General features: G+C 42.0%; 1 protein-coding gene across 1 annotated transcript in view; it reads right to left on the bottom strand.

Moving 5' to 3' along the window:
* Positions 1–15947, bottom strand: part of LOC106561179 (peptidyl-prolyl cis-trans isomerase FKBP8) — a 56456-nt gene that overhangs the window by 13483 nt on the left and 27026 nt on the right. The window contains exon 4 of the mRNA XM_014124853.2: positions 6422–6639. Coding sequence (XP_013980328.1) covers positions 6422–6639 — 218 coding nt within the window. The remainder of the gene's footprint in view (positions 1–6421; positions 6640–15947) is intronic.

Below are 15947 nucleotides of genomic sequence, written 5' to 3' on the forward strand. Positions count from 1 at the left end.
GCACATGCAACAACATCACTCACACTTACGGTATTGGAGTTGTTGGTTCTGTAGGTCGGGCGGATGGGGCACTAGTATCCTCCTGAATCCTCCTCATGATGGCTGCAGAAGCTGGGATCCTTGGGATATGTTGCCTCCTCTGGATTTGAGGTCTTACCAATGCCTTGCCCAGCTCCTCGAGCAAGAGCCGTCTCCTCTGGAGCTTCTCTCTGTCCCAATCTGGGTTCAACGCCATCCAGATGACAAACGCGTTGTACGCCGAGATGTCCAAGATGTTGAAGAATATCACAAGTGACCAGCGTAGGGTTCTTCTTTTGCAGCTGTAGTCAGTCACCAGCTTGTCTAAATTGTCCACCCCTCCTTTTGTGGCATTGTAATCCATTATGATTTCTAGTTTTTGATGTTCCTGGCCACAGATTCTCCCATCCCTATACAGCATACTCATGAGTACCATATTTTTGCCTTTCTTTGGCACATAGGATACTAGGTATGTGTAGGCAGTGAACACAAACTCTGAGGAATTTATAGACCTGTTCCGTGTATTCAACAGCTGAGTTGGGAGCTATGGCTTGTTTTTTCGTACTGTTCTTACCATCGTCAGCTTCCTCTTGAGGAGCACCTGTCCCAGTTTGTGCAAAGTAAAAAAGTTATTGCATGTGATGTTGTGGACATGGAGTCCCTGTGTCACGTCGAGGACAACCCGCATCCCTTGGTTCTTCTCAGGGTCTCCTCCATCTGGCTTCCCCGTATACACTTGCAAGTTCCACCTACATGATGAAGCAGCATCACAGGCAGCCCAGATCTGGATTTCATATTTTAGACGGTATAATCTGCCTGAAGGTGCAGAGGCCTCTAAATGGCAGAAGCTGCTCATCAACAGTAACGTTGGGCCCAGGGTTGTAAAACAGGGGAAGCTAGCTGCAACCCACTTGTCCTACACTGACCTGATTGCAGCTAGCTTGTCTCTCTATGGATAATCCTGGAAATTATGTGGAAGTTTTCCAGAGACATTGTTGCACGGAAAGTTCTCTGCCAGTTCCTGCATCCCACAGGGATTCTGTCGATTCCCCAATGGATCTGAAAACACCAGAGTTTGGTCCATCTCCTTCCATCTCTCTCCAAAAACATGCCTTCCCTCCAAATTAGTCCAGTCCAGAATGATTTTCTGGATGGTCTCTGGGATGGACAGTTCAAAAGAAGACTTTGTGTCCTGCACATGAGTAACCGCAATTTCACCATTCAATTTTCACCATTCAACCTCAGCCAGCCACCATTCAATTTCACAATTTTTTGACATCCATATTTTCTCCTCTTGCAGACTGCTGTTGAGCTGGTTGCTGACGGGCTGGTCCTGAGGCTGGCTGAGGTTCAATCTCATCCTCTTCTTCCAACTCACTGTCAGACTCCGAATTGACAGAGACATGATCCTCATATTCGGAAAATTGGAAGTGGAAGACACTCCTTCCACACTCCTTCCAGACTAGCTTCCCTCTCTGCAAAAATTATTTCTAAGGCCCTCTGAGCAGAGATTATTTTTGCCTTACTGATTAATTGTGATAAGGAGCCACACATGCAAAGCTATTTATTTGTTGTGTCCTTCCCCCAATTTGCACCTGGCTGGGGTAGAGTGTAGGATAATCCAGCATTTTTTACAATGTATCAAAATAATGTATTGAAATAATGTATCGTAATAACATTGTGCAGGTTCCCGCAAGACATTGTGTAGTTTCACACACTACAAAGGGTAAAGAGTGCGAGAAAAGCGGGAGACAGGCAGAGAGACAGACCGGTTATTGGTGCTATGTTGAATCAGCAGGCCCAAGGAGGAGGAAGACAGAGTGTAGGTACACAGCAAACCTTTTTGTTTAATTTGTACTTGTTTTCACCTACACACACAATTTCCCACACTTTTATTACCCTTGGGTCCAGTGGACTTGAACACCACATATGCAATACAAATGTGTAGGGTGGTGCACAATGTGCACTCAATGAAAATGTGTTTTCATTGAGGCCAATGAGTCTCAGGTTGAAAAAATTATTCATTGTATCATTTTTCTTTTAGTAAACATTGAAACTGGGTCCCACAGACCTGAACACAACACAAGGGTTAGTGTTTTGTATACTCAGTGTATATGGCTACACTATGAGTTTGGAATAATACTGTGAAAATTATGATAATGCCCTTTTAGTTTATGGGAGAGTGGGGTAAGTTGAACAACCCATTGTTTCTAGGAAACTATACACACAATTCATGAAAAAAGTAATAATAATAATAATTGGACCCAATATTTAAGAAGAGGTTATCCTTTCTTGGAGTCTAAGAAACCTTATGGAAAAAGTTGTAAGCGAATAACATTTTGACCAAGTCAAATTCATTTATTGTGTTAAGGGATTTAAGATATTTGTGTTTCATGATGCTTGTATCTAAATCAAAGTAGATCTTTTTAAGATTGTTCTATACATAATTTGGGTTCTCTAAACACAGCATGAAAGTGTGTCCTTGTAGCTGTGTGGCCTAATATAATCCAAATGTTTGGCTTGGTGTAAGTTGAGCCAATGGCCATGGGGTACAGTGGCTTGCGAAAGTATTCACCCCCTTGGCATTTTTCCTATTTTGTTGCCTTACAACCTCGAATTATAATGGATTTTTGGGGTGTTCGTATCATTTGATTTACACAACATGCCTACCACTTTGAAGATGCAAAATATTTTTTATCGTGAAACAAACATAAAACTTGAGTGTGCATAACTATTCATCCCCCCCAAAGTCAATACTTTGTAGAGCCACATTTTGCAGCAATTACAGCTGCAAGTCTCTTGGGGTATGTCTCTATAAGCTTGGCACATCTAGCCACTGTGATTTTTGCCCATTCTTCAAGGCAAAATTGCTCCAGCTCCTTCAAGTTGGATGGGTTCCGCTGGTGTACAACAATCTTTAAGTCATACCACAGATTCTCAATTGGATTGAGGTCTGGGCTTTGACTAAGCCATTCCAAGACATTTAAATGAATCCCCTTAAACCATTCGAGTGTTGCTTTAGCAGTATGCTTAGGGTCATTGTCCTGCTGGAATCTCTGAAAGATTCTTGAGGTTTCCCCTCAAGAATTTCCCTGTATTTAGTGCCATCCATCATTCCTCCAATTCTGACCAGTTTCCCAGTCCCTGCCGATGAAAAACATCCCCACAGCATGATGCTGCCACCACCATGCTTCACTGTGGGGATGGTATTCTCTGGGTGATGAGAGGTGTTGGGTTTGCACCAGAAATAGTGTTTTCCTTGATTGCCAAAAAGCTACATTTTAGTCTCATCTGACCAGAGTACCTTCTTCCATATGTTTGGGGAGTCTCCCACATGTCTTTTGGCGAACACCAAATGTGTTTGCTTATTTTTTTCTTTAAGCAATGGCTTTTTTTCTGGCCACTCTTCCATAAAGCCCAGCTCTGTGGAGTGTATGGCTTAAAGTGGTCCTATTGACAGATACCCCAATCTCCGCTGTGGAGCTTTGCAGCTCCTTCAGGGTTATCTTTGGTTTCTTTGTTGCCTCTCTGATTAATTCCCTCCTTGCCTGATCCGTGATTTTTGGTGGGCGGCCCTCTCTTGGCAGGTTTGTTGTGGTGCCATATTCTTTCCATTTTTTAATAATGGATTTAATGGTGTTCCGTGGGATTTTCAGAAGTTTCAGATATTTTTTTATAACCCAACCCTGATCTCTACTTCTCCACAACTTTGTCCCTGACCTGTTTGGAGAGCTCCTTGGTCTTCATGGTGCCGCTTGCTTGGTGGCGCCCCTTGCTTAGTGGTGTTGCAGACTCTGGGGCCTTTCAGAACAGGTGTGTATATATACTGTCATGTGACACTTATATTGCACACAGGTGGACTTTATTTAACTAATTATGTGACTTCTGAAAGTAATTGGTTGCACCATATCTTGTTTAGGGGCTTCATAGCAAAGGGGTGAATACATTTGCATGCACCACTTTTCCGTTTTTTATATTTTAGAATTTGAAACAAGTTATTTCTTCCATTTCACTTTACCATTTTAAACTATTTTGTGTATGTCCATTACATTAAATCCAATTAAAAATATTTTTAAATTACAGGTTGTAATGCAACAAAATAGGAAAAACGCCAAGGGGGATGAATACTTTTGCAAGGCACTGTAAGTTAATTTTTTTAATATATTTTTTTATTTAACCTTTATTTAACTAGGCAAGTCAGTTGAGAACAAATTCTTATTTACAATGACGGCCAAACCCGGATGACGCTGTGCTAATTGTGCGCCACCCAGTGGGATTCCCAATCACAGCCGGTTGTGATACAGTCTGGGTTCAAACCAAGGTGTCTGTAGTGACGCCTCTAGCACTGAGATGCAGTTCCTTAGACCCATGCGCCACTCGGGAGCCAATGGATGAGCCAATGACAAGTTGAGGAAATGTAAGTGTTTTCTTCCCAGGTGTAATGCAAGGTAACACCAGGGCCTGGCCTATGTTAAGTGTAAACAAAAAAAGTACAAAGTGTTTGTTAGGTGCTAAGTCTGTGTTAAAGTCCCTTAGAATGATAAAATGGAGTAGGTTGTACCAAGAGATCACTTTCTTTGGACAAGCTATGTTTTAAAATGAATGTTTACATTACATTATTATTTCCAGGGATATACCACATCCTGAAATATAGGTAGATATCTTTGTTAGAAATAATACTGTAGTTCCCTTGACTGATTGCTCACCTCACCCCACACTCCCTAAGAGCTGTTTGAAAAGACTGCTTGAAATTTCAGCCTGTTTTGGTGGGATGTAGTTTTGGCCTGCCTGGTAAATAGATAGACCAAAAAGAAAGAGTTTCAAACCTCTCCGCCAATAACAGCTAGTTTTCAATTTTCCCCTCCCCACTGAGACAGACAGTTCTAGTACAATTCTTGCTAGAGAAATTGTTATTTGCAAAGAAGCTATTTTTGTTTCTTTTTGACAATTTTAACATATTTTCAGTCTCCGAACAGTGGTGAATGGAAAGATACATCTGTTACACAAACACCAAAAACTGTAATGAGTTTTGGCGATTGTCATTAGGCCAGAATTCATGTGTTCACTGCTGTCTGCATCTCGGTGTTGGCCACTTATCTCTGCCTTGGAAAAATTTCTGTTTTCTTGTCAAACCACATCAAATCAAATCAAATGTATTTATATAGCCCTTCTTACATCAGCTGATATATCAAAGTGCTGTACAGAAACCCAGCCTAAAACCCCAAACAGCAAGAAATGCAGGTGTAGAAGCACACATTTTGGAGCATAGGCTATACCACCCGTTTTCAAATCCATATGCTCATTTTCTATGCCTCTGACATTTGATAATTAAAAATATATATATATTTAACCTTTATTTAACTAGGCAAGTCAATAAAGAACAAATTCTTCTTTACAATGACGGCCTACCATTAGTCTAAGATATTTGAGGGATTGTTGTTAGCAGAGCTATGTTAGGATGTAGATTAGGGGGATGGAGCAGCTATTCAAGGATTTAAAGGATATTCTAGAGACAGACAAGGTTGATTCTTCTCGCTCAGATTCCAGGAGTGTGGTTATGCCATTGTGTATTCAAGTGTGAATGGTGACTAGAGACATAAAACAGAGTATTTTGATGCAAGTTTTATTTATATGTTGTATTTATTTATCTGACAGAAACCATCCCAGCATGTGAAACTTTGCTTTACAAAAACACAATGCCTTATGCCACTACATCGTAGTGCAATGACTATCTGTGGTAATCCCAAGAGAAACGTATATATCTGTTGGGATATGCAGTGATAATTCTAATGCAGATATTCAATGATGGAGTTAAATTCCATCTATTGAATTTCTGAATATTCGCTAGCATTATCTCACCCGCTCATCTGGCAAATTCACAGTCTTGTTGCATCGAATATATTCATTGCTTATTAAGTGCTGAGGAAAATGTAACCATTGGCCCATCATCATTGATACATTTAGAGGCAGCCCATGCTCTTCTCCTCACTGACTCATTTCTGTCAAATGTCTCTCTTGGGTCCACCCTGCCTTTCCAGCAATTAAAATGATTAAGGACCTTGAATTAACATGAAAGTTTATTAGGTTTGATTACCATAAGAATTAACAATAACATTTCCCCTGACAGTCACCTCTGGTGGATGTGCCTCTGCATTATGATAGTATGATTAGTGCTGAGATGGACTAGCAGTAAGCCATGAGGAGACTATCATGCAATTGGGTGCTGGAAATGTGGAAGCTGTATTTTTCTGAAGTGTGCCGGTTATAAAAAAAATCTGTTTACTGCTGTGTGTGTGTGTGTGTGTGTGTGTGTGTGCGTGTGCGTGCGTGCGTGTATGTGTGTGTCCATGTGTGTGTGCGTGTGTGTATGTAGCAGGATGCACGTGATGAAGGAAGGGATTACCTTCAGAGCGTGTAGTAAGGACGTCCAGAGCCATCCAGTAGGCCCTGGCAGCCATGCTGTACTCCTCCCTCTGGAAGTGGAAGTTCCCCCGCTCTCGTTTCTGGTTGCCGATGCGGATACGGTCAGAGATGGGGATAATCAGGGGGTCGGGCTTCTCTCTGATGTTCAGGAGTTGTAGCTGGTAGAGTAAGGGGGCCCAGGCTGGAATATCAGGCTCCCTGACAAAAAACAAATACACGCACATACACAAACCTTCATTCACACTCAGACTGGTGCAATGTGGAGAGCCTCAGACAATAGGCACTGTCTAAATATCTTTGATTGTCACAAATCCTTGTGTGTAAATATGCTGGGTCAGTACATATCATAGCTCTTATGTTGACTTGAAAACATCACAAAAACGGTTGTTCTGAAGTAATTCTCCACGTGCCTTCATTTGCCAATATCACAACTAAGTTTTATGTTGTTTTGGTTACATCTTAATTGATTGGACTGCATATTGATCGGTGACTTCACCTGCAATATATATTAGTAGACACCCAATTTCTGCTATCTGGTCAATAGGGAACTGGTACTGTTAAAATGTGATATATTCCTGTCTGTTGAAAAGTTAGTGGTCATGCGCACATCCTTAAACAACTAAGGTGTTTGGCTAATAAAGGATACTTGAAAAAGAAGAGAGGTGCGCACACTGAATATGCTCCAGTTTGTCACCTTTATTGGACAACGTTTTGATCCTTCATGGATCTTCGTCAGGTCATATTGGATCGAAGTGCTGTCCAGTAAAGGTGGTAAATTTGGGAGCATATTCAGTGTGCGGGCCTCTGCGGGCCTCTCTTCTTTTTCATATTGCTGTCCATTCACCCTCGTTTTGACAGCTGTTCTCTCCCAGGGCAGTGTTGCTACAGTGAATTAAAGTGTAATATGTAAGTCAGCATGAGTACTTGGGTTTGTGAACTTGTGAGGGTATTCCAATCCCTCAAAACAGGCAAGAAATATAATCTGGTCCACCTGTGAGTTACACCTGTGAGTTACTGATTGCTTCAGCTTACTCAAGATTGACTCAGAAGGAACGTTCATTTGGTTCTCCAGATGATCATCTGGTCCCTGTGACCCCATAGCACAAAATAGGGTAACTGGGTAACGGCTCTGATTCCGAAGGGGGTGTGTGTGTGCACACATGCATGACATGGGCTCTCTTAATTTGGTGATGTTTAGCAGAGGGAGCTGTAGGTTGAATTTAGTGGAACTTATTTTGGTGGAAAGCTCCACAATTCCCATACTATATGTGAACATCTAGAAGATACAGTGCACAGCCCTTGCTTAATTATAGTGCAAGTGGTAAACCCCCTCTCATTATCGTCCAGCATTCAATCTAAAGACATAATTATCAGGTGCCATTCTGATTCATTAGCTTCCTAAGTATGTCAAGGTCATACTGTAAGCCAAAATAAATGAATAAAACTAACTTCACTTTAAAAAAACGGAAATAAAAAGTAAGGGATCATATTTAAAATGCAGCTCTAAAGAGTACTGGTCTGAAACTATGCCTGATACTAATAAGTCCAGTTGTCATTGTTGCAAGGTGATAGCACTGTGGTGTGTCAGATCATGAATTATTCAAACAGGTTGTGTCAATTACACAATGTATGTCTGTCTAACAGAATTAGTATAGCTCCAGTCACTGTGTGGCTGTATCAGGAGGTGGAATCGGGTTACCTTTTCACCTCTCCACCCAAGGGACAACATCCTGTGTTATGTGATGCAGGAGCATGTAGCAGATGAGCTACAGTATGGCCTTGGAAACATGAGATGGATCCCTTTGCTTGGGACTGGAGGAAGTAGGGGCTTTGGATGAGTAGACAAAAAAAGAACTAGCTTTGTTTAGATTTCAGACTCCACCTTTAGTGATGCTGACCCTTTTCAGTGTGACTAGCTTGTAGACGGTGGAGGCTCCTCAGAGGAGGAAGTGGAGGACCATCCTCCTCGTTGAATTTCATAAAAATAAAAATAGTAAAACATTAATAGTTAAAACTATACTAAATATAATCACGTCACCAAATAATTGATTAAAACACACTATTTTGCAAAGAAGGTCTACAGTAGCCTCAACAGCACTCTGTAGGGTAGCACCATGGTGTAGCTGGAGGACAGCTAGTTTCCATCCTCCTCTGGGTACATTGACTTCAATACAAAACCTAGGAGGCTCATGTTTCTCACCCCCTTCCATAGACTTACACAGTAATTATGACAACTTCCGGAGGACGTCGTCCAACCTATCAGAGCTTTTGCAACATGAACTGACATGTTGCCACCCAATCAAAGGATCAGAGAATGAATCTAGTACTGAAAGCATAAACTACAGCTAGCTAGCACTGCAGTGCATAAAATGTGGTGAGTAATTGACTATAAGTGAGAGAAAGACAGAACAGTTTTGATCAAATTTATTTCTTTCAAAATGAAGGCGAAGCAAGAGAGAAATAGAGTGAAAGAGTGCCATTTTTTTCACTTACTTAGCTAGCAAATGCAGCTAGCTAGTTTAGCTTACTGAAACACCCTGCTCAAACAGAGGGATGCTATCGTAGCTAGCTGGCTATGACTATCCAATGCAACACCAGAACTCTTCAAAGGTCATGGTAAGCTTTTCATTTTACTAATTTATTGCCACCGGGGCCTGCCGGTGTAACTGCTTACTGACTGCACACTGTAACCTTCAGTGTTGCCAACTCATTTTCAGGGTAAATTGCTAGAGGCAGGTTGATTTGTTGCTAAAAGTTGCTAAATTACGTTGTGATGTCATTGCGTGATAACGTAAAACTGCGTCATTACATAGAATACACAATAACGTTACTCAAATTGACTGGCCATCTCGGCAAAAAATATGATTTGACATTTGTTCAGGTACAGACTGCCACTCTTTTCTGTATTTCTGGCTGTACATTTTTGATTGAGGCATGTTGATTGATGTTGTAAGTTCTGTTCAAGATCAAACATTCGTGACCAACTATATTCATTGGGTTTGGCTCGTCGAACCCGTACTACTGCTGCTGCAGTCAGCCAACAATGATTTGCAATTGGCTGAAATTGCTGCTGGCCTGCTGCTGCCTGTGCACGAGCTGAGCGCCTGCTGCTGACGTCACTCACAACGCACTTTTGCAGCCAGGCACGTGTGTTGTGACTGAGGGGAAATGCGTGCATTTTAGCTTTTGAGTCACTTTTCAAAAGTTGCTAAAAGTTCCAAATACATTTTTAAAAGTAGCTAAATGTGTTGCTATGTGCTGTTTGAAAAAAACCTTGCCAGGGTAGTCTGAAAAGTTGCTAAATCTAGCAACAAAATTGCTAAGTTGGCATCACTGGTAACCTTACTGCTTGATTGTAATGGGTTTACTAACTCATTATTTCCATAAGTTAAGCTAACTATGACGTTACTTTCGCTAATATGATGAGAACGATGTAGGTTGTGTCTAGCGGTTTGGCTTGGAAAGGTTTATTCGCCTGGTCATATACACCTGATGTGTTGTGTATTGAAATCCACAAGCGAAGGGAAGAGGTGAGAGGAGGAGAGTGCATAGACGCGAGACGGAATACAACTTGGCTGCTATGAAAGTGAACTGTGTTCACGCGTGATCAGGGGTGTATTCATTCCGCCTATTCTGTTTAAAAATGTTTCTTAAACGGAAGCATATGGAACAAAAACGTGGATAAATATACCTGAATTTGTCCAATAGAATCTCTCTTTTGCAACTGTTGGACTAATGATTACACCCAATATCAGCTAGATGCAGGAAACAGTCCGAGGCAGTTTTGAATGTCACTGTCTGTCCATGCATGTATCACTGTCTGTCACCTCAAATTTGTCTCTTGACCTGTGTGCACCTACTTTACATTTTAAACGTTCATTCATATGCCAGGTTGTAGCAACCTCATGATGGGTATAGGGAAAATGTGTGTACCATGTAGTAGCCTAAACCTATTGCTGTTACATTGAACTAGGTGAATGGAATATGAATGACAGTCATCCAATATGCTGTAATAGAAAATAATTGTCCTCCCTCATCTTAAACGGCACTGACTGCTACTGCTCGTAGAATATTCAGATTTAGTATATGTAGATGTATAGCTGAATTTGATCACAGCCATGCTTACTGTAGGTGAACCCACAGAGCCTAGGTCCATGCAATATTTATCGAACAAGACCCTTCGAAGAGTTAATCTCCCTTTCAGTGTATTGGGCAAGTGTCCATAAGCACAGATGTGAGATGGAATGTATTCACAAAGTGAATGTGTTTATGTTCTGCCTGTGGTTTTGAAACATTCAAAGTTAATTGGGCTATTACTGGAAACTGTAATAAATCCCAAATGGCTTTGATAGGTTGGATATACTGTATTGTTGTTTGTCCTTTTTGTTGCGTACTACAGAGGAAGTATCCTTTCATGATTTGCCATCAATCTGTCCACCACCTTTCTTGACAAGTCCTCACAGGCATTATATTTATTTTAAAACAGCACAACAACTCATGGCATTGCATTCCACCTTCATATGGGATTTTCTTCTCATTCTGGTCACACATTCCATGTAAATCCATTGACCAGGATATATGACAATCACTAAGAATGTATAAATAGACAAACTAGAACAGTGATTTGATTCTTTTTGCCGTGTAGTTTTCCCTTTCTGCTCTTATCTCACTACATTTCACAATAGTCCAAAGGCTAGCCTACATTATAGGCCGTTCAATACACTACCTTTATTGAAAAACAAACATAGCTACTCAAACTGGCTGGCTGGAGGCTAAGACGAGCAGGTCACTGTTCCAAAGGGGTCCAGTTAGGGTAAATTCACTGGTTGAGATAAACTTGCTAAAGGTGGTCTCCCGAGTGGCGCAGTGGTCTAAGACACTGCATCACAGTTCTAAAGGCGTCACTACAGGCTGTGTCGCAGCCGGTCGTGACCGGGAGACCTATGAGGCGGCTCACAATTGGCCCAGCGTCGTCCAGGTTAGGGGAGGGTTTGGCTGGCCGGGATGTCCTTGTCCCATCGCTCTCTAGCGACTCCTTGTGGCGGGGCGGGCGCATGCACGCTGACTTCGGTCACCAGCTGTACGGTGTTTCCTCTGACACATTGGTGCGGCTGGCTTCCGGGTTAAGCGAGCAGTGTGTCAAGAAGCAGTGCGGCTTGACAGGGTCGTGTTTCGGAGGAGGCATGGCTCTCGACCTTCGCCTCTCCTGAGTCCGTACGGGAGTTGCAGCGATGGGACAAGATTGTAACTACCAATTGGATATCATGAAATAGGGGAGAAAAATGGGGGTAAAAAGTGAACAAAAATATTAAATAAAGTGTATCATAGGCCTAAAATCAATGAGCCCTGTCAGTTATGTCAGGAGAAAGCTGCATTGTTACTTTCACTTTCAAGTTACTTCTTATTACACTGGGTGTAAAGAATGTAGCTAGCTAGCTACTGCAGCAGCCTGTCAGTCCTGTGTATAGATAAGTATAACACTTGATATCTAAACTGGTAATGAAGCTTACACAGTGCATTAAGAGAGACATCTGTTTTATCTTGGTGGGATCAAGATCAATAGCCTTTAAACAATCCAATCCAAACAATCCAATCACAACACCATGATCAGCAGGCCAGTCTCAGCCACTGCACAGCCTTGTTATTTAGAGAGGAAGTAAGTCATATCAGGTCATGGAGGGTTTTACAGGATCACACAAAGGCACAAGGAGAGTGACTTTAATTGAGTCTGAACTGTGAGTCATTGGAAATAATAAATAATACCTTCCCTGCCATCGTGGTCCTGGAGTAGGTGACTGCATTTCATGGTTTCCAGAGAGGGACAGCTAATACAACCACTTTGCTGGAGGATGAGTCAGGTTTTATCAATGCAGGTAGCTGCCTCTCATCAGCCTCACGATGAGGATGCAAACTCAGATGACATCCCTAACACATGTAACCAAATACAGGCATGCACTACTCAAACACTGTAACCTACACACATGCATGCACATTTGCATCCGTGGGTCTGGGTCTGGGTCTGAAATTGAAGCCATATGCTGTTTCAAAGAGGTTTCTCAGAAAAAGGGTTATCATCCTCGTGCAGGATTCAACAGGTGACCTTTGGAACAAAATATAATTAAACACAGTTGCCAAAGGTTTTCCTCTTAAAGGTGTGATCACTACCATTCACTCGGTGGTGCAGAATTAAAGCAGATTTGTACAGTGCTTCTTAAACATACGTAGCTACAAGGCACTACCTATTGTGTAGCCTACAGAGAGCTAAAGTTCCATCAACCTAATTTTTTATCACCCCAAAATATGAATGGCTGTGAACTGCACCTACTATCCTCAAACCAAACAGGCAGTGCCAGTTGTCAGATGTAATTTGAGATCCCAACATTGTTAAATCTCTACTGGGTTAACAGTGTCACATAAGCCACTAGTGATTTGCCCCGTAGCCGGCTCAGTGAATGAGCCCCCAGGGCCTGATTAGTACAAGACAGGAAACACAGGCTGGTCAGTGGAACAAACTCATCTGAACTAACCCAGGCTGTGGCCTCCTAATGAAATCTGAACTTGGAACCTACTGGGGTGAAGGCAACTCTACACATTCCTTTGAGGCTATGCTTAGCAGAGCCTGGCACACAACCGATCGCTGTTGTAGCCTAAAGATGCCATTAGATTCTCTCATACATATACCGAAATTGTTTCAAAGTCTAAAGCCCAGCAAAGTAAGCCACCCACCCACAGTTAGCCACAACAAGAGTATATGTGTAGTTGAGAGTTTTTTAGGGGTTGTTATTGGCAGAGTACAGAGAAACTAGGGTATATAGCCTATATAACCTTTCTACAGGCCGATTGGAGTTGTCAAGCCTTGAGATGTGATGGAGTCATAAAGAGCCAAGCAGCAAAATAGAACACAGTAACTTAGGTCCTAGAAAAGTTTCACTCGTCAGGTAGAGTTAACCTTTAGGACTGACCCTATTCTGCCGGTCAACATCTGAACCGACACTGACTGACCTGAGTGAGGGTGGGGTAGAAATTATAAGAGACGTTGGCAAAAATATTTAGCTGAAGCAGCAAGTCTGCTAGTGGTGCTGAGAGTCAGAGAAGGGTTGAGGGAGTCACATTGACAGGCTCATCTGGCCTGGGGCTGTTCAGGCATTTTCTCTCTCTCCATTAAAGTATAGGCGTGTAAGGAGAGGCAACATTTACAGTAAACACTCAGCATGTTTTCTTATAACACGTGCAGTAGTATAAGTGACATGTACTGATAATCAAGGCAGAGTAATGTTTCATATACAGTAGTCACGTCACTAGAATGTGTGTAACCCCTGCCATGCCATAGTGTTTGTTTGGATAATGGTCCTCACTTATGAAGGCTTTGTTTTGATTTCCTCTCTCCCCATGTCATCTCTATGGGATGCATGCATCCATGACTGATCCGTTTGACTCACAGAGAGCTGCAATGCGAATTTAATTAATTTAATTGAATGTTTATAGCTCTTAATGCAGCTGACTCATTATGTTATCTGTCAGGCAAACACCATATCAGTCTGAATAAAGGAAAAACATTTGTGGGGGAAAACATTTGACGTCAGGCACTTGAGTTTTTAAATGATGGAAATGCCCAGAAAGTGCCTCACCGTGGTTGCTATGAAGATAACCTACAATAGTATGCTGTTAATAAAAATAGATGTGTTCTAATACTACTCGGTGGAGGATTTATGAGGCATTCTAATGTTGTAAAAAACATCTCAATTGGATTGGTCACCAGACATTCATTTGCTTCTGTTTTGCGTTTTAGAGAGACTTGTGCAGCTCTGGACATAACACCAAAACAACCACACAAAGGTGCTTATCTCTAATCCTGCCCTCAGTGAAACGTCACAGATGTTTTTCTGGCTCAGCGGTTCATTTACTGCAAAACAGTCCTCTGCTACTGTCTACAATACAAGGACTAGCCAACGTTTATTCTGTCAACTATGTACCTCTAACTGGGCTGCTGCCTCTGTGTGTTTTTACTATATTGTGTAATTTTATTCCCACTTCCACAAAATCCAATGAGGGAGGAAACAGCAGGGATCAAGGGTAGGTCCTGCCCACCGCCTGGGGGTGAGCTCTTCAAAAGTCCTCATATAATCTGCAGCAGGCCTCCTCAGCCTGTTAAAATGAATCCAATCTCAGGCCTGGGGCTAGCTGCAGTGCTTACAGTAGCTTTTTATAGGCATTTATGTGTGCCGGGGCATCTGAGAAGAGCTGGTGGAGGCAGATTGCTAAAACCACAGCTATACTATGACTCCTCTGTCTGGGGTTTAGAGAGACATGGGTCAACACTGTGACTAAAGGGGACTATTTTGAGACAGGACTGATTTGAGGGTGCGTCTCAAACTGCTGAATGAAATGGAATTGTGTGATGCAATGATCCCCATTTTTTATATTTGGTTCTGTTTCTGGAGGTCGGGTAACATATTTACACGTCATAAAGCCACACACCCGGCGCCAGGATGAAGTGACTAAACTGGGTGTACACTACATGATTTTGGCCACAATTTAGCTGTCCCAGACAAGTTATTGAGATCGGAGACAAAATCCCCATGTCGTTGCCTACTCGGGGCACATGGCCGTCACCGATGCTCGTTTAATGTGACCAGGCCAAAGGCACAATCTGAGGGCTACCGACCCCGTCTTTGAGCAGTCCCAGACGCCCCAATATTTTCAAACATGTTTGATTTTATCGGCACAAAATCTGCAATGCTCTTGTAGTGTGAGATGTGTTACGACAAGTTTTGGAGAATAGTGATCAGCAATAGCCAATGAGAGCTCGCCAGAGAAGAAGCCAGTGAGATGATGATGTTGTTTCGCATGACCCAGAATGTGTAGACTCTCGAGTAGGAGCGATGACTACTAGTATGCGTCTGTACTTGCCTTTAACCAAAGCCAAAGTGTCAAATCATTACAGCTCTGAAGTTCACAAGTAATGTTTTTCAATTCAAAATGTTGGCTCGAAATTTCAACTGTATGGCAAGATTGAATGTCTGACTGAACTTGTATGAGGCTGCTTTGAGCCACAGGTCATTTTAGCTATGTTACCAATCTAATCACATCATCACATCAGAATCTTGTAGTGTGTGACACCCCGTCTGTGCCAGATCATTTAGTGTGCGCAGCACTACATTGGCAAGACAAAAAACGACATGAAAGACGGTAGTTAATGTGAGAGGATGTTAGGATTTTGAAAGTTGTGTAGTGTACACCAGGTATAAGGGGGCAGTTAAAATCAGCACAATTTCTTGGGGTTCTTGCATTGGAATTATATTGAATCTGTTTATATCACAATATACCATAATGAACATAAAGTTCAAATGCCGAGACTCCGAGATCATTAAATGCTTTAGAAGTGACAGGTTGGCGAGAAATCTGCAGCCTTTCTCTGCTGGGCTGTATCAGAACAATGAAGAGCTCCCTACACAGTAAAGGCCATTTCGGTAATGAATATAGGCTACAAGATTGATAGGCTGTTT

This window comes from Salmo salar, chromosome ssa10 (assembly GCF_905237065.1).
Source record: "Salmo salar chromosome ssa10, Ssal_v3.1, whole genome shotgun sequence".
NCBI classification, from domain to species: Eukaryota; Metazoa; Chordata; class Actinopteri; order Salmoniformes; family Salmonidae; genus Salmo; species Salmo salar.